The sequence below is a fragment of the Stegastes partitus genome, unplaced genomic scaffold (assembly GCF_000690725.1).
Source record: "Stegastes partitus isolate 25-593 unplaced genomic scaffold, Stegastes_partitus-1.0.2 Scaffold1337, whole genome shotgun sequence".
In the NCBI taxonomy this organism is placed as follows: domain Eukaryota; kingdom Metazoa; phylum Chordata; class Actinopteri; family Pomacentridae; genus Stegastes; species Stegastes partitus.
The window spans coordinates 54,363-79,014 of record NW_007579068.1 but is presented as its reverse complement, the minus strand read 5'-3'; the positions used below and the strand labels follow the sequence as shown (position 1 = coordinate 79,014).

The following is a 24,652-nucleotide window of genomic DNA, read 5'->3' as shown; positions in this document are numbered from 1 at the left end:
TAACAAACATATTAATTCAGGATTCCGATATTAATTCAGATTTTTTTCTTAAGCTTTTAGCAACAAAACAAATAGATTAATGAATAGATTATGTTAAACACTCAAAAACTATAAAGCTAAAAACTAATTTAAATTCTGATTGCACACATCATTAGTGCAATTTCAAATCATCCAATCAAATAGCAAGAGTCAAATCATTAAAACAGCTATTTATTGTCACATACAACAACTGATGGTGGCTCCAGAACATTTAAATTTAATTATATATATGGAATCATCCCACAAAGGCGACCACAGAGAGGGAGGAATATGCAGACAACATCAATTTTTGCCCTTAAGGGGAACCTCTGGTTGTCCATTTGACTCGCCACACCTCCCGCTGTGCACTGCTCGGATCAGGACACTGGTAGCTCCTCTGATCAAACATGACATTATACTAGAGGGAATTACATGCTCAGATTATAACAGAGAAGGTCACACTGAGTCATGACGGCAGTCTCACACTATTTCGCGGATAGCGAGGGGTAATATTACTTTAAGAATTAATGCAGTGACATTAAGCCGAGGCACAATACAAGTCTCCAACTCTTGTTAAGGACGGAGGATGGGAATTAAAGGCTGGACGGGAAAATGTCCACGATGTATAGAAAGTATTTACACCCTTCAGTGTTTTTGTTTTCTTTACACATGTGGATGCAACAGTGGGTGATAAAGACAATGATAAAGTACATGCTTTAGGGCAACATAAGCTCATAATGAAGTCAAACGCTGGGAGCATTTTAATGAGAAGCTAACGAACTACGAAGCACAATATATGAAGTAAAGTAAAAACTGTTGGTCTAGAACTGGTGTTTTTGATCTGTGGATGTTTATCAGCAGCTGATGCTTCACGGTGATAGATGTCACATTAAACACTGAAACACAGAATACAGCGTTCAGAATATGTCTTGGATGTAATAATAATGTTCACAGATTTAACAATGCCATTGAGCTGCATTGCTGAGGAGGCTGACTCCAGAATAAGGCCTCTGAAAATGTCCAGCCCTCGTTATCTTATCATTTTCCTTCACACCAGTGTCAGTGTGGTAAATTAAGCTCAACCCCGGCAGACTTACAAGGGAACTCAATAATGTCCGCGAGATAACTGGATTTCATTTTTATTTTCTGTCACTGTATAGCAATATTAAGGATGGATCTTGGACCTTTTTTTTGTCTTTGGGTGCATTTATTCTGTATAACAGCAGCCATTGATTCCAAAGGAAGCGCTTCAACCACAAACACAAGATGCCCACTCGCATCCATACAGTAATGTGCAGTAATTCCCATAAGGTGGAGAGAACTAACATTATTTGCTCCAAATAGAAAATCAATTCCTCAGCAGAATACATTCTGTTTTCAATATCCCAAAGAAACTGCTGTCTTCAGATGATCTCAGTATGAATTAATAAATCCCTGTTTACCAACTTCTTTGCTGCGTGTTTATTCGGTATTAAAGCAGAATGCATGACATAAATACAACTTGCTGGCAATTCAAACATGATTTGCGAGCGGGTCAAAAACACACAAAGGGGCAAAATAAGTAGACGTATCCCATCCAGTCACAAGGCTATATTTCAGGATTAATTCCTTAACTTGCATGTGCCGTATTCAAATAAATAACAGTTTTCCTTCCTTGAGTCATGTGTCATGGGTGGATAGATTGAGCTCCTGTCAGAGCACAAAGCTCCCCTCACAAGTCCACATTGGCTCGTCTGTTGTTAGGACCTCGTCCACATGGGGCCAAATTTGATTGGAAAGCCCAAAGGGAGGAGTTCCACCAGTCACAGGGGCATTGTTAGCGCCTCCAAAATGGCCAAAGAAGAATGACTGATTATGCAACCACAGCCAGGGTTACTAATAGGAATTCTATTTGAATTTCTAACATAACAGATGTTTGCTGGGCACCTCCATGGAGTGCGCATACACAGTTATGCTAATTCGCCAGTGTTTCCCTTCAAGTTAGCTCAGAGTCATTAGAGCACACAGCTAGCTTGGATCCCTCTGTCAAACTAATAATTGGCCATTATTGATATTAATTAACATTTTTGCTCTCTATGTCCTTTTTGACCCACTATCTGTTAGTAAATCCAGTTACTGAGTCCTATTAGGGCAATAAAATCCGCGGGACTCTATAGTAGTTGCAAGTCATTTATCAGAAAGAGAACATAAAGCCAATTAGGAATGGGCGCAGACAGTTGTCTTCATTCTCCACTGACTACTTCTTGATCTCCATTATAAATTGCTAATAGAGCAGCTACTGGTTAACAAAAAGGGGGGGAGGGGGAGGAGGAGTGGTGGGTTGCCATTGCTCACTCCCACCCCTGATGACAGGTGAATAGCACCCATAACAGTATTTTTTGTAGATGAGGCTACGCCATCATCAGCTGCTGCTTTTTTTTCTCCTCAGTCTGTTTGTTCGGGGCGCCGCACTTTCAATGACGTAAATTTGCCTAAAACTAGAACATAGCAGAAAACCATTAAATTGGCTCATCCTCCAAAAGTCATAGCTTTTGGTCTCTCCGCTATTATGATGCGATGAGCATGAGGAACCCTGCACACCATAGGTTTATGGGCTCAGATCAAGAAATCCTAATAGGTGTATATTGACTGGTTTATTTTCCACAAAACTCCAAAGGGACTGCTGGTTGCAAGAAAATATATCAAAAAGCCTATCAACAATGGTTGGGTCTTCTGTGTAAAATCAATAGTGAGCCATAGATGGCTTGAGTTTTCACAGTTCTCTCTCGTCATTTAAAAAGACTGTAGACTATATGATGCCTGGAAGGACCCACGAGATTTTCGTAACATAGCAACCACGCCACATCTTTGAAAAGACACAGATTAGTAATAACCTAATCTGTTATGCCACCGGTGAAACGCAGGAGGTTGTTGTTTTGAACTTGGTAACAGGTTATTGCTGCTCTAACTTGATGCTTTGGGAATTAGTGGTTTGGTTTTCTAGAACAAAAGGACTAGTGAAGGATCATGAGCTGTTGTCGAAGCAGGTAGGCGAACATAACCTATGTGAATTACAACTTATGTTCCCGCTCCCTGAATCCAGATGCTACCGTGGCTGCCCAGGTTTATGACAAGAGGTATTGCGGTCCCTTAAATGAGCAGTATTTAATAGCCTGGATTCAAGTGTAAAGGCTCTCTCCCCTGTGCATTACTCCGAGAACCTAATTACAAGTTTCATCATCAATCATGAGCATTATTTATTCAGCGAAATGAATTTCTAATTAATAACTGATGAGCATTATGGCCTCTAAGACTGTAAAGCAATTAATTATGGTTGGCAACAGGGAATATCCCTGTAAAGGACTATCTGGTGCACAGTCACAGCACAGCGGTGCCAACAGGCTAATGTCCACAAAGAACATGCTCTGGATTGTTTTTGTACCTACCCTTTACTGGGATAATTACTTTCATGAATGTTGTCTGGGGGCTGTCACACTGTTACTGATGTAATAAACGCTAAAAAACTGTATTTAAATTTTGTTAAACACTGTTTTGAACCTTGTGCGTCCAACCTCGATCCTGGAACAGATGTTTTAGTTTCATATTCGGGCTTCAACAGGGCCCAGTGTGCACTGGAGGCGAGACACGCTGTAATTTATTTAAAGTAACATCACTGAAAATATTAAGGACGCAGCCATAAATGCCTTTGTTGTTCTATTTTTTTCTTTTGATATTATTTATTTCTTTGTTCTTTTGATTCAAAAAATGCTGCTGTTTGACATTGCAGTCCTATCACCTCAGTTTAATTAAAAAATGAATGTCTATTAGGTATGTTGCATTAAAATACAGCTAGATGGTCCATAAAAATAACATTCTTATTACATATTGTTGTTGTTGATCACTAACAACTATTGCACAAATGTTTCGGTATTAACTAACTTGATTTGTTTTTCATGTGTAGCATTTTTAAAGCTTTTTCTGATCAATTTGTTGTTTAATTTTTTATCATGCAGCCTGCATTTTGCTATTCAATACTTTCTTATTTTTGATATTTGCTCAAGTTTATTTTGGATTCACCAGACTGAATCGAAATGTGAATGACAACCCTACAAAGTTTTTTAAAAAATTAATTGCTGTGAAGATTTCATGTAAAATGCAATGGCTATGCATTGATTATTACTATTTTATAACCAGAACAAATCGATATTGTAAGGCTAAAATTGAAGGTTAATGCTTGTGTTTTGTTAATCAAATCTGACTTTCCTCTACAACCTGAGACAGTTGCTGAATGTGTGGTTAAAAGTAAAACAAATACACGTTTCAGGCGTTTAGGCGACTCCACCAAGCTGCTGTCGAACTAAATAATTCCACGCTCGCAAAATGTAAAATATTTTTTAAGTTTTTATAGCAAGGTCATAAAAGAGAAGAACAGAAAGATAACAGCAAGAGCCACAGCTGCTGGTGAAAAGAGAGACATAATTACATAAAAGCTCGTCTGTGGAAATGCTATAGGTCGTGAGAAGAGATTCAGAAGTCAGCACTGATTGTGCCGGCCTGACCTCCTTCAGGAGGGTTTTACAGAAAAGGTCACCTGATAGCAAATGACCACTCACAGATAAGGAAAAACACACACATATATATAAAAAAAATATCAGAGAACACTTAAATAATTCAGTTGTAAAAGCAAGTGGCTGTTTCTTTGTCTGAGGTGTGCCACATACACACAAAATAAACCTTGTAAACTGTCACTTGCACATTATTGATGGCTCCTGTGCTGATACTGTTAATGAGTATTATTACATTCCTCACTGCTATGAATCCCATAAACAAAACATTTGGCATTTTCTCCATCACCGCAATTTCGTCTCATTTATACAAAGCATTACGTCGTCACATCGCTGTAATTGTGCTGTCTTGAACTAATTCTTTTCAAGGCTCATTTCAGTTACAGTATCTTTCCAATAACCACGGGTCAAACTCAGATTGGTGAAAATGAAAGTAGATTATTGTACATCTTCCTCCAGACATTACAACAAAACAGACACATAATGAAAGAGACACAAAGAAAGTCAGAATGATGATAAAGAACTATGAGAGGCTGTAATTCTGTCAATTTAGAAAATGGAAATCAGCGAAGCAGCTCTTTAATTTATCTGCTGTTTCAATTCAGCACAAATTTCTGCACATTTGTGGCATTTCTTTCTTTCTCTTTTTTTTTTTTTTTTTGCATATATTCATCTTACACACAACTCTATCTGCACAAAAGAGAGATGGATTGAGTCATGCATGGCTGTTTGAGCCATCCAGAGTAAATGTAATAAATGTACATGACTGTAATGCTGAATTGCAGCAGCGTCTTAATGTGTGCTGCTTCTGTACGTGTTAACAGATCCTACAGGATTTCTGCATGTCTCTTAATTGAGTTTAAGGTTACTTATTGTGGGTGCATGGCCTTGTGTTCTGTGGCTTGTGTCAGAACGATGTAATTGAGATTTAGACATGCACCCATTTGAACTGTTGGCCTGAATACAATTCAGTGTGTGCAATAAAGATTTTGGGTGAACCTCTGCGTGCATATTAGTTCATTCAAAACCTGTGTTTCTTTCTCTTTCTGTTTTGAATAGACCATCACCACACAAAAACTGAATTTGCAGCATGTCCTTTGGGATTTGTTTTCATTGTGTCATTCATTTTCTTTGCATATGCTTTTTTTTTTCCAGGGTCACGAGGCGGAGGAATCAATGCCACAGTGTACTGATGAGTCCCTTTGTACTCGGCATAAAACTAACAGGCGCAAACTACATAGTTAAGTTACAATCGCAGTATTTATGGAGGGAAATTGTAATTTTACTAAAATGTATTGCTTATTTTGTAATCTTTATTTTGTACATTACGTCATTGTAGAATAACAGCGCAGACTAGCTCTACAAATAATATTGGGACGCTGGGATTTTTAAACATACTCAGTATATTACTCAATGATAGTTTTATATTTTTTCATATGACATCAGTATTGTATTAAACAAAATGTCAGTGACTCAGGGAACAGAACGGCAGAGCATTCTTAACACACAACATCAGGATTGCGACATTTTCTTGCGATTATCAGGGAAAAAGATTCAAATTTTGGCCACAGTCCAAACCATCCTCAGTATTTCTGTCGCCATAGTGCACACAATTTCTACACAATGCAAATTAAGCAAGATTCAACATTTAATAATGCCTATCAGAAAATATCATCCATTTATAGAGCGTCACTTGAAACGATCACACTGGAACAAATATTAAAAATTGAGGCTGATTTTTAGTCAGTGTCAGGAATACACCATCTACTGCTTTAGTCTTATTGCAGGTGTTGTTTCCTTTACTGGAAATCCCAGCTCCAATTTTCAAATGTGTCTCTGTATTATTGGATATTTTTGTCTTTAAACTTATACTGTAGTCGATGAACATATTTTATATCTTAAAAAGAATCTTCTTGCTCTTATGTTTTCAGATTAGCTCGCTTCAAATTGCCACCCAGGGGACGGACAAAGTATCCGAATTGAATTAAATTGGCAAATGAATGGAGCACACAAGAGTGAGCGCACACGCGAGTGAAAATAAACAAACCAGCATTTACTTTATTGGGTCCTCATTTCGTTGTTATTTCCTAAATTAAAAAACACAGATGAAACTAGAAGCAACACGCTTGGTTAGATTTAATCTGCTGTACACGGCTAAAAACGGTGTTGTCCAGAACGACAAAATGAGCGACACGAATACCAGGCAGGGTTTTTGTAAATGACTGATATCGTTCTCTTGTGTTCTGAGGTTTAAACAACACACAGGTGGCTAATTTTAAGCTAATTTCACTGTCTGGGATGATGGCGATCATGGCTAACTAGAGACTAGCGGCCTGCTAGCTAACCTTAACAGACGGTATAATTAGCCTATTATCATTATATCTTCTTTTAAATTATCATTTAATTTGTGTCTTGTTACTTCAGAATTCACCTTACTTTAAATGCACACTTTAATATTATTATTTTTTATGTAACATTACCTAGCTAGCGACCATTAGCAAGCTAGCTAATGATAGCTAGTCAACTAACATTGCAGAGATGCAGGAATCTCTCGTGATGTAAAGTTACAAAGGTCGAATGGAGTTTTTACTTTTCTGTAAAAACATATATATTAAAGTGGAGCAAAAATCAACAGCAAGCAGAAGTGAGCTGTGAATAGTAGAATATCATAATAACGCTGAGTTAAGACAGGAGGACGCCATAAACTGGTGGATAAAGTTACTGAGAATGTTGTCACCATAACTCTCCCCACAGTTCTGTGAAATTCCTTGATTTCATTCCAGGTATGTGAGTGAGTTTGCAGCTGACACTGATAGACAGTTTTGTTAGAGGAGAAGTTTCCTGAATGGCAGCTTATAAAGACAGACCCACTGTCCACCTGCTGCTTTTAGAGTTCACAAATGAAATCTATTCATCATCTGTGGGAGGCCGTTCATTACATTTAATTATTGTGACCTTCAATATAGAATGCGGTAACATAGAGGAAATAATGATGTTGTCTGATTGTATTTGTTTCTATTGGTAGCATACTGTTGTTTATGTAGGTCCATTTATATTTACATGGTAAAGTTATTTTTAGATTTCTTTATAGGGACTCCCCATCAGGTGGTTCCACTGATTGCAAATTACACTTTTTATTTTCTGTAGAGCCAAATCCGTTAATATCAGGGTGTCAGGGTTTTGTTTTTGTTTTTTTTAAATTGATGTTATTCCTGTATGATGAAGGAAATACACCAGCAAATAGGTTATATTTATTTAGCAACAGACCAGTTGGTTGGGTCAAACCAACCCAGACCATGTTGTGTCCCACACTGACCTGGCAGTGGGGTAAAGGTTGGATCTTTTATGTTGGTGTGTTGAATTATACAACTGTAGAAAGTGATTACAGAGGTCTCCATGTCAGTGATTCTCTTTATAAATAGAAAATGACTTTTATGTAATGAATGAAAGATGCATTTTTTCAGGCACTCCAGTCTGAACAGAGAACTACATGCTACATTTGTTGTCTAAAATATATTATTCATAGATAGCATTAAATCTACAGTATTCACTCTGGCAACAACTTTTAAAATACTGTGTTTACTCACATCTGCCTTTGCCCTGGACTGGAGTACAGGTCTCAGATGTGGAGTCAGCACCATGGCATCATGTTGTAGCGGCCCGCTGCTCCTAAAGTTGGAAAGAGAAACAAGTTAAGTTCAAATACATCCACAGTCATTATCACATAAATTACATTAGCTTAAATTCACCTACTTTTTAATATTCTTTCCAGGTAAAAAGTAGTGTTGCATGATATTAAAATTTCTGGCCGATACTGATATCCAATATCAAGATTTCTGATATTGCCGATAACCAATATTATCGATGTCGATATTCAATTTTTGCTCACACCGAAGAGTGAGTATAAGTAAGCACTGTGAGAACATGAAAACTATTCAAAAGAAACCCATATCAAATTACACCACATAGTCTTCTTTATTACGTAACAAAAGTAAAACCTATTTAAACACATTTTAACATATTAAATATTCAAGTCCAGGACCATTTCAGTAAAAACATTCTGTGAAACAGCAGCAATATCAAATGTAGAGACAAAGGCGCTAATGTTAGACAATCATCGGTTTTTCTTAATTTATATCGAGGAAAAAAAACACGAACATTGGACGATACCAATGTGGTCACCGGTATAGCATGTATCCCTAGTAAAAAGCATTGGCAACTCTGCTTCAATGGTTAGCTCAGTTAGCTAGCAACATTAGCAATAACTAGCTAGCGCATAAAGTTATCCTCCAGTCATTGATTAAACCCCTTGAAAAAGACCTCTGCATATCAAAGTTACATATTTAGAAGCTGTTTTCTATTAAACTAACCCCTGTCTGCCTTTAAATGGCCAACATGTCACTCTACAGTCTGGGATGAGCAGATGCGTCAAGTCCCCGCCTCCATCTCCACATCCTCCAACTGAGCTGCAGCTGGGTCACACCAGCTCACTGACGAGGACCAGGCTGATCTGGTGGCCCCTCTGTCGGCACAGGGAGCTACTGGCTACGTTATTCTAGTTGAAAATAGTCCTTTTTCTTCCGCATTGACTCAGTTTGTCTCTGCGTGTAAAACAGTCAAATTCACTGTTAGCTTGTTGTCATGAGGAAACGATCTACAGCCGATTAACACAGTGAGCAGAGAGGAGGAGGCCCGACACACCTGATGATGAAACTGTTCAGGTGGAGGCAGACAGATCTCACCTGAGTCAATTAGGAGGAAAAGGTAGTCTTCACCCTCAATATCGATGGCTTAAATTTTAACAGCGATCCCAGTTTTGACTAAATAAACAAGATCAACTGTGGTCTTGACATTTACAATGCATAGAAAACTCCGCTAAAAGAAAACAGACTGATAAAATCACTCGGCTTCGGTGTGGGTGAATCTGTGTAGAACCCTCTTTTCACTGCTTCCAACTAATGTTTGGTCGCACACCTGTCTGAGCTGCAGCCTCCTGGTTAGTCCACCGTAGCCAGCATGGGAGGCGTTCAGGGAACATAGCAGGATTTACCGATAAGCAGATGTCCTGCTAGTGTTTAGCCAGTGCCCAGTGTATGAGGGATGTCAGAAGAGGACCAGTGACACAATAAATAGATGTTCAGATTGAAACATCCCACAAGTATCTAGTTTTGTGTCACTGAAAGTCAAAGTGTGGAGATGCTGAACCAAAATGATCAAACGAATCACTCGCTGGTGCAGCCGACTAGGAAAGTAGGTAGAACCAGTGATACCAGTAGAAAAAGTTAGTCTGGAGTCCTGCTTACAACTACACCATCCTACACAATGGTAAGTTGTAACACTGGAGTAGTTTAGCCATATGTGTTTGAGCCGGAAACCAATTCTAAAGACACCAAAAGCAACCACCTCTAAATTGAGAGGATTGGTTCCTAAATCTGTGGTTTTGAGACTGTCATTGTTCCCTGCAGGTTCAAGGTAGAAATGTCCACTTGTTTTACTCATAATGTGTCTTTTAGAACATACTAAACACCATATGGACACGTGTCAAACATGAGTTTTAAAGCTCACTTGCTTTCCTCCAGTTGACTCTATAGACTATGATCCAATCCCACCTTCCCTTCACCTGCATCACCAGCATAGCTTTCATTTTATTACGCCGTCAGTCGCGGACAAATCCTAACTTGTCCAATGCCATTAAGATAATAACACATTGCTGAGGCAACCAGCATTTTCCACCGGCCTAGAAAGGCGTGCCCTGAGTCAGTGTTGAGTGCACCTGGCTGAAATCCAGTATTCCTATCAGATGAACGTAAATGTCGCAAAATTATCTCTGTGTGGATGCTGACAAACAGATAATACATGTAGTAAACGTGCTATCCTGTAAGAATTCTGCATATGCAAAGGCTGCAGATTAGTTTAAAGGTTTGTGGCCCATGCATGTTTCCACTTTTCGTGCTTTTTTTGTAAAAGAGAAAAACATACATACAGGCTTTTATATGCTTCGTTACCTCGTCGTAATCATATTCCTGTTTTGTCATAAGCAATACATTTCGACTCAAGATACAAGCCACCTTTTTCCTTTGAACAGCGTGTTGTGCATCAAACATGTGAAATAATCGTGTTCTCTTAATGGATTTAACATGATTGGTCCTTTAATTAACCAGTTGTCCAAGTAGGCAGAAGTCTACGGGTCAGTTCATTATACATGATTCCACTCTTACAGCACTGGCAGCTCACCACTGAAAATAGACGCACTATGTCATCCTTCAATATGAGTGAGACACATAACAGAGACAGGACCGTGCACATCCTATAACTGTCCTTCTCTGCAGGTCTACAAAACACACACACACACACACACACGCATGCACAGGCACGCACATACTGAAAGCTCTCGTCTTTCCATCTGGTAAAGTGGGCTGTTGTGATTGATTTGTGGATTTGCTCCCTCTTTTTTTCTCTCCATTTAAGTGAAATAATGTATGGAAGCAATCTGGCGACAGACATTTTGGAAAATCTATTTGAAATCATTTCAGTTGAAGCCATGGCAGTTTGTCTTCTTAGCGGAGAGGAGCAAAGTATAATTGTCTGCAGTCTAGTAAAACACAGTATAACTGCCATCACACTTGACTGAGCTTATAGCCAGCTAGTCCCATGGCCTCTAGAAGATAGAGCAGTTAATGTTCCCTTTTATTTTAGAGGATATGTCACTTGTATCGCAGATTTATACCATGATACAGCAATTTTGTCCAAACAGATGGATAATGGTGTCACCAGCAAAAAGCCCTGTTTTTATTGAGTTTAGAGCATATTGTTTAGATAGGGGACTGTGTTGAACGGCTCCGCCAGCCCTTTCTCTCTTTATCTCTCTAATCTTGCCAGTATTAGATTTGATCATTTTTGTTTGAAGGAGGAAAATGTGGCTGTAATGGTTTCCTAATAGCAAACACAGGGGATACAAATCCAGGGACCCTGTTCTGTAGTGCTTCCATAAGCACCACTGATTTATAGAGGTCTTTATGACAGAAAGGAAAATGATCTGCTGCAGGTATAAATCAGGTGAGGAGTAGGAAATTGAACTTAGATATCATCTTGTCAGATGCTTAATGCTCTTCCTCCTGTCACATTCGATAGGACCAATTTGGAGAATCCTGCAGAGGTAAAAAGAAGACAATTAACAATGACAGTGTGGTAATAGATGAAGCTATAAAATGAACCTGCTGCCTGCAGGATGCTTTGTATGATTTCCACATGAGGTAGTGGAAGGGGCTCTGTTGTCTTAGCCTTCCATTTATTCTCTATCCTCTTTTTGGTTATGTCCTCGTTCAAAAATATGTCATATTAGAGTATTTAAATAGATTTTTTTTTGTGTGATTTGATTGTGCTTTAAATTATTATCCTGCATGTGACAGCACTTGTAAATTTAGGTTGTTTTTATGTTATTGATTACCAAAGTATGTTACCTCCTCACACTAAATTAAATTAATCAATATATCAGTTGTCAAGCAGAAAAAAAATATAGGAACATTAAAACCACAAAGAACTCCAAAAAGAAAAATTCCAGTACAGTGCTGGGATCTTTGTTGCTCCGTTGTAAGTTGTTGGGACGATGAGGACTATGTGTTTGCATGCTGTCTCTCTAAAAGTGCGTCCTCCTCCTCCAGCATGGTATATATTTTAGATTGTTTGCAGTAATAACTGTCCAACTGTATCAGCGCTCAAACAGATGCCATCGCTCAGTGGCATAATGAGTTCAAGATAGGACAGAGAATGACAATGCTCTCTGATCCCTGAATGTCACTCTGGTATAAACCACAACACAGCGCTTTATTGCCAGCATCATGTATTCAGCGGCATGCGATGATTTGACAGATAGAATGTGGAGGGAGGGAAAAAAAGACAGAAACCCATCCGTCTGTGTGTGTAGGTTTCAAATGAGTTGAATTTTTTATTATATTTTTTGAAACAAAAAAACTAATTTCTTGAAAGCTGATGACCTTTTGTGGAAAGCTTTGTCAAGTGGCAATTCAAGCTCAAGCACCTAAAGAGCTTTACAGTAATAACCAGAGATCCACTGCTCGGGAAGCATCACCCCTCGCAGCTCATCAAGCCAAGCGCTTGTATAATCTAATTTGATTTTAATGCTTCTCTGAAGGAGATTGTGCTCTTATTACTGTGTAATGATGCTGTTGTCAAGAGCCAGTGGTGATGTCTAATATCACAACCATGTTAACTACTTCTGTGACACTCTTCTCAGCATTTTCCACATTGTCTCCAGCGCACAATGGCTCGCGCTGTACATTTATGACTTTGTTGTTCTTCCTGTTGCATTTTTTTTTGCTTGGTGACTGACAGAAACACAGTAAATCTTTTAAAACTCCCTTCCTTATTACCTTTGTCTGATATGGTACTTTTTTCGTATTCAGTACAGTAGATAGAGCATAACGATGAAGGTCTAAGCTGAGATGAGGAGAATTTTGAAGTGCTCACACTCGGGGGCAGCAAATGGAAAAGTGACAAGCCTGGTGCACTTGTCTATTTTACTTATTCTGTGCCTCTGTTTCATATTCTGCCTCGCACCGCGGGGTTATTTTCCTCCAGGGTTCAGGAGGGCACGCTCTTTCATTTCTTCAGAAAATTGTTTCGCAGGATTTCAATCTTTGGCTGCTAGATATGACAAAACACAATATCAAGAACACTTATGTTTCTTATCTGCCATTTTTTCTGGGTATAAATAAAAGATCAGTATAAATTTAAGTCAAGTGGCCTCGAATGCACATGTGAGAGATGAGTATGAAAAGAACTATGAACCTTGGGACAGCCCCACTGTACATTTTCATCGCTTGCTCAAAATTACCTTGGCACTGGGGCTTTGTGTGTCATTTGTCATCCTTGAAAATCAATTAGTCTTTCCACGATAGCAATCCACATGTAATCCTGCCAACATTTGGGCGGCTGGACACTAAAAACCGAGAGTGTGTCTTTAAATATGACATTATATAAACACCATTTCTTTGAATTGTTTGCGTAATAGGTTGAGATGGTGGTCAATTAAGTGCCGACTGTGATAACCACAGTAAAAAATCAGATAGCTCAAGGGCCATCCCAAATATTGATTGTGCCTAAATAGCCCTTCTATTTGCCACCCGATAAAAATCATCACACCATACAAATGCTAGTACCAGTGTAACTGTAATACCTTTAAAGGCAAAGCTGTTTAACTGCAGTCGAGAACACAATCTCACTGTTCTGTTATCATTCATCTGTCTGAGAGTCTACATGTATTAAACAAGACAAGCCAAACACAAAGCTGAACGTCGCCACATTGAGCTGAGAACCTTGCACACAGATAATAATTTTACTGACTGTGAAGTATAAACTGTCAAGAAATGATTCAGTGCCGTACATTCCCAAATATTACTCAAACACACATCTTCAAGCCACATAGCACAGAGATCTGTTGTGATATATTACTTATGATGATGCACATATGTGCAGGCTATGTATACTGAACAACCTCCCCAGTGGTGTGAAAACATCCAAACGTTGTCCTATTGATGTCCCATTTTTTTCCCTGTTTGGCTCTTGTCAGAGGTCAACCTCAAACAGCATGCGGTGGAATCAGGCGTTACTGTCGGTGTCACATTGATGCATTACAAGGCCCAGGAGGTCACGTCTCTGTAAACATACATTATCAAAACCCATAGAAGATGTGGGATGTTGACCTCACCAATAGTTTAGGGTGTATCTTCTGGGGAAAAGGGTCATGTGATGGCAGAGAGCAACTTTGCAGCCACAATGACTTTCTTGTTGCAAATGAAGAGGGTCAAGCAATCAAGACTGGTCAGGCTCTGTGTCAGCACCATTATCTTACACTGTCTGAAATGATCAATGAGCTAAAATAAAATGATCACAAGCTAAAATTGGCCCGCTAATGAAAATGGACCGTTTAAATATGGGCCCGGACGAGAAGCTGGACAGAGAAGAAAATGGGCACCGGTTTAAAACGCAACAAATACAAGACGACACAATACAGGTAACAGAAATAAATGGAGGCTGTTAGCGCGGCTGCTCGCATTATTTTGAAAGTAAAAGTGAAATCGCTCTTAAAATGCAGCAGTAATAAACTCTGCTGTTATATATATATATATATAGAGAGAGAGAAAAATTTATCTGGACACATGTATCACACATGCACACAGATGTTCTCTCATAAGTTTATTTAGTAATATTCTTTACAGCATCGGAATTCATACATTCAGTCAACAAATAGTCATTTAAGACTGAAAACAGTTGAATGACTTTATTGTCTATATGTAAAAATGTTGTTTTTTTAGCAACAACCCTCTGAAGCAGAGATTTAAAATATAAAAGGCACTTATGGCAGGTGCACAGTACTCACATACATTTGCTTTCCTCTTATGTAGCAATAAATACATCCTGTATGTGCATTCCTATTACGGTACCGTATTTGTGTAAACATGTTAGCAGCTGCAGAGTACCCAGTTAACACTGTCATGAAAGGTGCAGCATTATAGAAAAATATTTATAAATAATTTCCCATAAATAAAACTTTCCCCACAATCTTTTTACTCACTACTAATCTAGATAGTCAGAAATTCAGTCAAAGACAAATAAAATAGAGAAAGGAAAGGAAAGAAAACACAGACTTTTTTCTATATATCAAAAACAACAAAATGAATTCAGTCTAATCTGTTATGAACATAAAATCACACTGAATAAAGGAGGTGTTTGGCAGCTGCTATCAAACGCTAGCGATAAGCAATTTAATTTTCAGTTCATTCCTATTGCCAGAACTATAAAAGCAAACAAAGGACACTCTGTAAGTTGAACCTCACATTAACAGCTGGGTTGTTATTGTGCTGTTTAAACTTACGGCATTTACTTATAAGCTAACCGTTATTACGACAAAAGAATAAAGATCCAGCCCGGTTTGTGTTGAAAGCACCACTCTTGTGTTTTATTCCACTTCCATGGCAGACGAATCGTGCTCTTCGTCAGATCTCTCAGAGGGCAGGTCTTGTGACTCTGGGGTGTTTTGGCTGTCTGACGCAGAACTGGGCTCTGTGGTTACTGGTGTGCCTGGCTCCTGGGTATCTGTTCCAGCAGGGACATCAGCAAGCTTGGTTTTCCCTGATAATTAGAGATAGTTTTCACAGTTTAGCTTTGGACGCACTTTGAACAAGCATTCAAAAAAAAAAAAAAAAAGGGATGAGAGGAAAAAAATGTCTACTTTCTTTTATATAATTTTAAAATGTTATTCAGAAATCTACTTTGACATTTTAGAATCGTCCGCCTTGCGTGGACAAAAGCTGCTTTAGTCATCGTCACCTAAAACATCTTGGACGTCATCCACATCAGCGTCAGACGACAGTAAGGGGCCCTCAGATGACATCTTCAGCTCGCCCGTGACCTCGGGGAGTCTCGGTGCCTGAGGCCTGGTCTTTCTTGCAGGGTTCAAGAAATAACAATACGCACACCGGAAGGCTGCAACACAAATAAAACATAGTTTATGTAACCTCGCTAATATATTCAGAAGCAGACATAGATTAATATATATGAATATGAACCGATGACAAAAAATGCCTGAGATGCATAAACATTTCAGATTGATGTGTAGCACCACTTTGCATATTCAATCTTGTTCTGTTTTTGCTTATAGGAGTTGGTCGTGGCAGAGGCATTTAAGAGCCATATGATATACTGTGCTGCCAAATGCTAGAGGGCAAATGAAGGCACAGTGTTTGATGGAGACTGACAAAGAGTGCTGCGATTCTCAAAGTCTTACCAATGTATTCGAATTCTTCTTTTAATGCCATGCCGTTATGGGACAGACACTGCTGACATATGAGAGCATATCTACGAGAAAGGAAAGACAATTCAGTGAAGACAGCCAACAGTACGTGGAGCAGCATTAGATGACATAAAAGAAATTTATTGATAAAAACGAGGAGAGTAGCCACAGCACGAGTGGAAGTAATTCAGTGTTACTTTTGGAAGGTTATCTGCACTGTAACACTAATCTCACAAGCAACGCATCTGGCACATGTCTAGTGTATAACATGTAGAAAATCAAGTGATTCATTAACACATTTTTATGCATCGTTTTACTGATACAGGATTGTGTACCTGTTTCCAGGGCCGTCTCCAACAAGATACTCAATGACTCTGTCCATAGCACCTCGATCCCTTGGGATGATGGGTCTGGCCAGGGGCGGGCCTGGGGGGTGCATCCCTGCACAACATCAATGCCCGTTAGACACAGTCTGCAGTCCTGAATGCAAACTTCAATAAACAGGCGCTGCTTGCAGCAGCAGCAGCAGCAGCTCTATGAAATAGTTTGTTGCACAAACCATGATGAATTTTACAAAAACCTGCCCCTTTTTCTTAATGACTTCACGCTGGATCTCACTTGCTAAGCACGTCTCGAATCCCTGCTGTGTGGGTGAGTAGTAATTAATATAATCTAACATCAAGAGCAATCATAGGAAGATGACTGGTCATTTCTGTGAGACTTGGCAGAGTCTCAGTATCCTGCTGGTTATTAATTTACCAACATATGGAAACTCTGTGGTGACTCTTTGTATCAAATTGCTTTTCACTTTCAATTTTCAACAGAAGCAGGTGATAACATCAAGTCATGTAAACCATTTGTGAGGTGTTCCCAATGCCAAAGGCAATTTCACTAAGCATTAAAAGACATTTAGTGAGATTCCACCACCATTGCCCAGAGAACAAACGCAGGTCTGGCTAATTAATCATAGTTAATGTAATCTTGCATCGTGCATACCTCACAGTTGGCATTCCACATGGCAATTACAGCATGCAGCTTCTCTAGTCTACGAGCACATTTCCTTTACTGTTTGCACTTATTTGCATTTTTTCTATTGAGTGGTCATAGTCCAGAAATAATTCATACTGAATATTCAGTACCTCTACACGCCACAGATGTCTTCTATATACACGTTTCTATTTTGTTGCCCATCAGTTTTAAATCTTTATAAGCAGGTATGTATGCATCATGTCTCCTTGAGGGAAATAATACGCAAATATAAATTCTTACTGTATGTAAAAGTTGTCGGCAGTTTCTATTAGTTCACAATTGTGCACCTTTTCAAGAAAGGTTGGGCCTTTTAGTAAGATATTTTAATCATACATTCCTACAATTACCCATTACATCTACGGCATAACACACCACAGCCCTGCTGACAACACACACCACAGAGCTTTGAGCAACAAGGGACACAGAGCCAGGGAAGAGTAAATCACACCTTAATCGACCACATTATGATCCGGTCCCCCTGTGTGCAGGTAACTCACCGACTCCTGGAACAGGTGTTCCAGGGGTCACAGGCTTCCTCATCAAGCTCTGCTGAGCAGCTATAGCTGACAGGCTCCTCTCTGGGGGTCCACCTGGAGCAGAGTGGGAAGATCGTCCAGGATAGGTGGGCCCAGAGGCAAGAGGAGGGCGGGCAGCAGCAGCGTTTGCAAGATTCACCATCACTGGGGGGGTCTTTGGGATGACATTACGCTGGCGAAGCTCTAACACAAAAAAAACATTGCAGGATGCTAAACAATAGGAAGAAATGCCAGAGCAGAAGTACGGCAAATGGTGCAGTCTTCTTGAGAAGCTTGGAACTCGTGGCTACCTTGTCCTGGTTTTGGAGTCATATGAGGTCCAGCTGGAGTGGATTCAAGTTCCTTCAAGCAGATAACAAGAGGGTACGAGAACATGATTTAATATGAAATGCATAAAACCAACACAGGTAAATAGTTTGAGTCGCATAACAAGTTAAAAACAAACTCACATTTTTTCTCCTGGAATCAGGATCAAATCTCTCCAAAATCATTTTAGCATTTTTATACGTCTCAGTTTCCATGACTTCTTCAAGCTGGGAAAAAAAAACATTAAAAGGGTATTACAAGGACAAACGCTTGAATTGTTTTTTCAATGAACTGCACAGAGAAAGTATTCCTGCAATATCCCTGAGTAATTACTTGATTATCATCTGGTGTAATTAATAAGGATTTATAAATGAATATCTTTAAATCATCTCCAATAACATCACAAGTAGAAGTGACTGAGGAAGGGCAGCACAAAGTTTCTTCACTAAATTGTACATCTTCATTTAAAATAAATACAGAACGTTTCTAAATGTTTACATATAATATGAAGAATAATTACATTCACTACTTCGATAATGGAGAGTGTGAAAATCCATCAGCCCTAATTATTGAAAGTTATTAGACTTGACAGAGGATGACAAGCAATTTCTCAGATTTATTTCTTTCCCGTACTAAATGCTATTAATTAAAATGACATTAGCGGAGTGGTTTACAGGATTAAGTCATTGTACCAATCAAATGCTGGATGCACAAATCCTAGATTAGCAAGTATCTTGCTGCAAACTGCTGAGAAGATCCAGGAAACAGCACCGCATGGCTTTCCACACAACTTCAGAGTGAAGTGAGAGCTTTTACTTTAATGGAGGACAACTAAAAATCTAAATAACTATGTGTTCTACAGATAAAGAGCTATACAAGATGTTTTTCTCACTTTTCTGACATTGATGCATAAAAAGTGGACGACAATTTATTTTTTAAATGTCAACTGAATTTTCATAATGGCCCTATAACTACTTGAAACAGTAAAAGCTATGAAGAGAGTCCTGATCTAAATATTAGTCAGTCTGGAAATACATGAAGTGAGAGCAGCAACTGAGGCAGCTTAAATCATTTTCAGACTGTGGCCAAGTTCTCCAAGATACTAAGAATACCTTCTGAGTACCTAAAGATACTGTGCCCAAAAATATCAAGGCAAACAGTGGCCACACCAAACCTAGACTTTTTATTTTTACTGCCATGTTGCTGTATGTGAAACTATTTGAATGAAATGTATGAAAATGGATAAGTACAAAAATGCCACTTACTATTTTCCTTTTTTGTGCTTTAAGATCCTCTAATTTTTCATCTGGAAAAAATAAAATTCACATAAAAAAATGCAAACATAACCATTATGAAGTAACTTGGTTCTGAACAGGAACAAGGATCTTACTGTTTTTTTCAGTTCTTCGCGAAAAAAGAATTATGAGCATTTTTCGAAGCAACCACACTCTGAAAAAAATAAAAAATAAAAAACATGTTTTACATAATAGCTTCAGTTTAGTAAAAATACAATGACAACCTTGCATACTTACAAAATTGGAAATACTACAAAGGGAAGAGACAATATGAGGCGTCCCATGAACTGTTCCGGCAGGTACCAGAAATACACGATCATACAAGTGATCAAGTAGAGAAGAGACGAGTACAGAAGCAGCCGTCCAACCCATATCTTCAGCTGCCTTTGATACTTCTCACTGTAGTCTTCAAGAATCTGTATATCCTGTGAGGACAAATGAACTGCATGAGAAGAGAAATGTGATCCTATTAATGTGACAGTGACTGGTAAAACTGGTTTTCTCTCAAACTGTAATCAACACAAGTTTCCTGAGAATCACCAGAACTGTTTTACATATATTTGGACTTTGGTCTCATGTAGTAAATACCTGTGAATGGCAGTTCTGCATTTATATAAGTATCAGTACTTTATTTATGTTGTAATGAAATATCCCCAAAACCTTCTTCACATTATTAAAAGAAATGAATCATTAATAAAAATTAATTTAATAAAGAACATTTTCAACACTCTGAGGGTTTTTCTACAAGCAAGACAAAGAAATGATTAACCAAGTTCCATCTTCCACTGATAGGAAACATGCTGGTTTTCTATCTTTATTAACATCTTTTGTAGTGACGTGTTCCTGTTGGTGCTCTCAGGGCGAGATCATCAAAATGAAAGTTAAGTTTCACAGCACTTTTCCACCCTCCTGTATTATTATTATTATTATCTTTGGGGTCAAGTTGGCTCCATTCAATGTTTAACTTCTCTAAATAAGTCATTGACATATTTTTTTCAGTTCTATTTAAAGGGCTATTTACACATAAACCTGGGTAACAATTTAAATTCTGATATTTTCTGGAGGTTTAAACTGCTGGGGTCAAACTGAACCCAAGGATAAAAGATGTCAGTAAATTTGAAGGTAACTAGAGGGTTAAATAGTTTTAATAGAATGTACTTAAAATGCAGCAAAAGCCCAAGAGAAACATACCTACCTATGCTGCTTAGGGATACTGTACACGAGAGAACACTCAGAACTTTGAACGTAGCATTTCATCCAGTGAATTCTGTGTTCTTGCCATGGCCCTAATGTCATGTGTCTCAGTCCTGCACACGGGTGTCATGTTTTTACACAGGTGTAAATGGATGCAAATTCTATTGAGGTTAAGGGTTCAACTTTTGACAAACAACCCAAATGTCTTTAGCAAGACTGACACCACATCACAGATCAACACAAGTGCAATCCAACCTGTTTGTTATTAGAGTTAAAGTGAATTTTTTGGTCTAACCATGATTGGATATCCTTCCTACCAAAAGACAAACCTACCCGTGTCATTATTTCTACAAATAACAAAAAGGTCATTTCTCTTCAGATTTTTTTTTTTTTAAATGGAAATGTTACACCACTGCTTTGGAGAGCTGACTACCCCCATCCAAAAATAGCTGCACAAAACGGGACCCACTCTTGGTTACTATGGTTCGCCTGCAACATGTGTGTGTGACAGTCTGAGCACTGGAGGAGCTGATCTCACATTCAGCCTTACAGCGAGAACATCGTGCACGTTCGTGGTTGCAGGTGTGCAGTAACGCTGCATGAGAAAAACATTCATCTATAGAAAGATGACAGGATTTTTGCAGACAAAACAAACAGATCCAACACTCGTGCCTTTATAACTTCAATGCCACATGACAGCTTCCTGACAGGAAGAAGTCATGTGGTCTGTGCTCCAAGGACGGCTGCTGGAAATAGCCTAACACTAGCTTAACTGCAGAAGATCAGTAAAGCCCTTTCACTCTGCAAATGAGGAGCAAATTTAGCATTCATTGACACATATGTTGTGGTCAAAAGATGCCTGCTTACGTAACATTTTGTCTGCATCAAATGTCAGGCTTAAGTGGTCACATATACTATGTCAGCTAACTATGCAGCTGTACTTAATTCTACATATTGCCATGCAGGAGGAATACCATTTATGTACAACATTTTCTACTGGTATGTTGTTGGTTTTCTTTAAAAAGCAAAGATGCATACATTTACAAAAACATATTTGATCTCCAAAAGAAGTGGTTTAGAATTAGAATAAAACTTTATATAATATAGCAAAACTTTTTTCTTGTTTACAACCTACAAAACTTTCTAACGCTTTACTTCTTCCAGCAAAACAGAAACAAAAGTTGTAATGAACTTTACTTGTATCTTGTATGTGCTGCAAACGCAAATGTCCAATTTACCAGTAACCTTCCTTTGATCTGTCCCACTTAGTGTGGTGCCAAAGTGGGAATAATTGTGAGAATAAGTCTGAGCTGAGTGAGTGGTCTGATCAGAAGAAGTGGGTGTTCCTGGACTGTGTGGGCTTTACAAAGATCACCGGGCATCATTAGATGACTTCAGTCAGTTTCACTCATAATGCCTCATTTGTGTCTTCGAGCTCGAACGCACCCAAATTAAACCTTATTCTAAAATACCTCTATCTGATTGACTTGGCGTGCATCACTAAATTATTTATTTATTTACGTCTATATGCACCAGTTCTTACGGTAACAGTTTCTTGTTCATGTGGGGTTTTTTTAAAACCTTGACACAAGAAAATTGTCCCACTTTATGGCTTCCGATGCTGTGTACAAGTCCCACAGTGCACATTAGGCAGTAAATGCTCCAAAAGCATTAAAGCATGGATTTGTTGGGCTTTGGTCATTCTGTAGCATATTTCACACCGCATGCAAAGAGAAAAAAGAAACACACTTCTTCTGGCAATTTTTTAGTCTGACAAATGTATGGTGAAGTTTGGCGTACCTTGTCAATTCCTTCCAAAATATCTACAGTGGACGCTTTAGCCTGCAAGACAAACATTAAAAATTATAGAGACAAAATGATGACACTTTGCAAAACAACTGTGCAAGCAAAAGGATCTGGAAAGTTCCTTTTTCTTCTTCCTACTTTTGCACACTTCTCTATGTGTTGTTTTCATCTGTTGTTGTTGGTGGCATAACTTAGCAAACCTGTGCATGCCAATGTGTTGATATGTGTTGCCATGAAGAGAACAAACATCTGAAATGCCTAAACATGTGGTGATGGTCTTGGTGAATTGGAAAGTGGTACAATGTGTACTTTCACGCTTAAAGCTTTGTAATTTTGACAAACTACAGCAGAAAGGCGTAATCAGCAAAGGTTTGAATACCAACCCTCCACCGTGAGAACACAGCCCCCATGTTGACGAAGAGGGACTGCAGGATATTCTCTTACTGGGACCTTCCTCTGGTTTTCTCTCGCAGATTATCTCTTCACCTGTTGACAGCAGTGATGGGCTGTGAATACGCACTCCACTGCCAATATATTAGATGCATGGAGTGACAACTGGTGCGGGCTTCTTAAAATAAAACTCTGGCTTCATAAATTTTTTTTTATAATGCTCACCTTTTGATAAAACCGTTACAGAGATAGTGACACATCAACAAAGTCACTTTGGAGGCTGCTGTTTATGGTGCAGTTGACTTTTACTGCACTGCAATGATACTGATATGCTTTTATTCAAGCCTTATTTATACACTTGTTAACAGTAAACGGGGTGGACAAAATAGCTGGAACATATTTCAGCATGATGGAGAGCAGTGAAAAAAAACAGAGTAGCTGGCTTAGTTACATCCAAACACCCACATGAATTATATAACACTCCCAAGCAAACCTTTAGCAACTCTCTTTTTGACGGCTACACCTCATTTAAAGCAGTCTTCATGGGCTATCTGTGGTATACATTCAATCAGTGTTTTTTAAAGTTTAACAGCGCCCAGGCTGAAGTAGGTCGCCCCTTGCTAACTCACATTAGCAAACCTCAACAACTTCACTGTGTTTTCGGCGCCGTTAGCCAAACTCGCTGCTAAACTAACGGTACCGGTTGTCGCACCCTGAAGGCTCGTCATGTCGCTGTCAGAAACCAGACTTTCCCGAATAACTTCCCAACCTCTAATACATGCACAACATTAGCGCCCTCGTAATACGAGCTAACTTTATGTAGCCGCTAGCTAGCGCGGCTAACCCCGCTGCAGCCCGCCGTCCATCGTGATAACAGAGCAGCTAGCGTCGCTAAAGTTTACCCGGACTTTGTAGAAAACAAGCGAAGCCGAATAATGCGGCTGAAAAGTGAATGAATGACAGCTCTGTGGCTGGAAATAGCAGGGTGGTTATATTTACCTTGGCAGTCGACTTGTCCGGTGTGAGCAGCCTGTGGCAGGGCGGCCGTCCTGCTGTCTTTACGCGGAGGGTGTGTGTGTGTGTGTGTGTGTGTGTGCGCCAAGATGGGGGAGTGTCCAGTGGAGAGAACAGCGTGGAACCTGAGCGCTCCTGGGCCTCCACGGGAGTCTGGTCTGGGTCTGGTGGGGCCCGCTCATATACACTCCATGGCTGCAGTGATTAAACTTTTAAATGTCCAAAATAATGCGCACATGGCACAGGGAAATGAAATCATTGACAGATTAATGAGTGAAAGCAGGATGGAGCAGCCAACGTGGCAACCTGTCATGCAGGATATGCAACAAGAGATGTTGTTGGTGTCTCCTGACTGTGATATTTGTTCATGTCTGCCAGCCCTACGAGCAGTATTGGCTGGCAAGTAAATGCAAGAGTTCAATCTGATGTTTTTTCTCTGTCCCCATGTTGGAAGATCACTTTGCAAGACACTGAACCCAAATCTGTTGCATTTGTTTGACAGAAATGAATGACACTTTGGACAAAAGTATCTGCCAAATGAATATAATGTAGAAGTCACACTTTTACAAAATGCAGATTTCAGAAAAACAGCATACACTGTACAATGCATTAAGTTGCAAATGCAAAGTAAAGATTAGTTTCATTCAGTTTGCACAAAAAGTCCTTCCTCTAATCCAACTAGCACTGATCATTTCAGTGGTTACATTT

General features: G+C 39.0%; 1 protein-coding gene across 1 annotated transcript; it reads right to left on the bottom strand.

The window, feature by feature from the left end:
- Positions 1-14,764: 14,764 nt before the first annotated feature.
- Positions 14,765-24,009, bottom strand: lnpa (limb and neural patterns a). The gene is made up of 13 exons (XM_008298666.1): positions 23,930-24,009; positions 22,924-23,026; positions 22,535-22,576; positions 19,778-19,965; positions 19,636-19,694; positions 19,511-19,551; positions 18,389-18,472; positions 18,230-18,281; positions 17,901-18,122; positions 16,710-16,815; positions 16,369-16,439; positions 15,912-16,067; positions 14,765-15,713 (listed from the first exon to the last, which is right to left on the bottom strand). The coding sequence occupies exons 2-13, from the start codon at positions 22,948-22,950 to the stop codon at positions 15,541-15,543; spliced, it is 1,221 nt and encodes a 406-aa protein (XP_008296888.1). The 5' UTR covers positions 22,951-23,026; positions 23,930-24,009; the 3' UTR covers positions 14,765-15,540.
- Between the last annotated feature and the right edge of the window lie 643 nt (positions 24,010-24,652).

Coding starts and splice junctions, on each gene's coding strand:
- lnpa (XM_008298666.1), bottom strand. CDS start 22,950: ATGGGGGCTGTGTTCTCACGGTGGAGG. Junction 18,123..18,229: donor GACTCCAAAACCAGGACAAG/GTAGCCACGAGT, acceptor TTTTTGTGTTAG/AGCTTCGCCAGCGTAATGTC. Junction 16,816..17,900: donor AACACCTGTTCCAGGAGTCG/GTGAGTTACCTG, acceptor GATGTTGTGCAG/GGATGCACCCCCCAGGCCCG.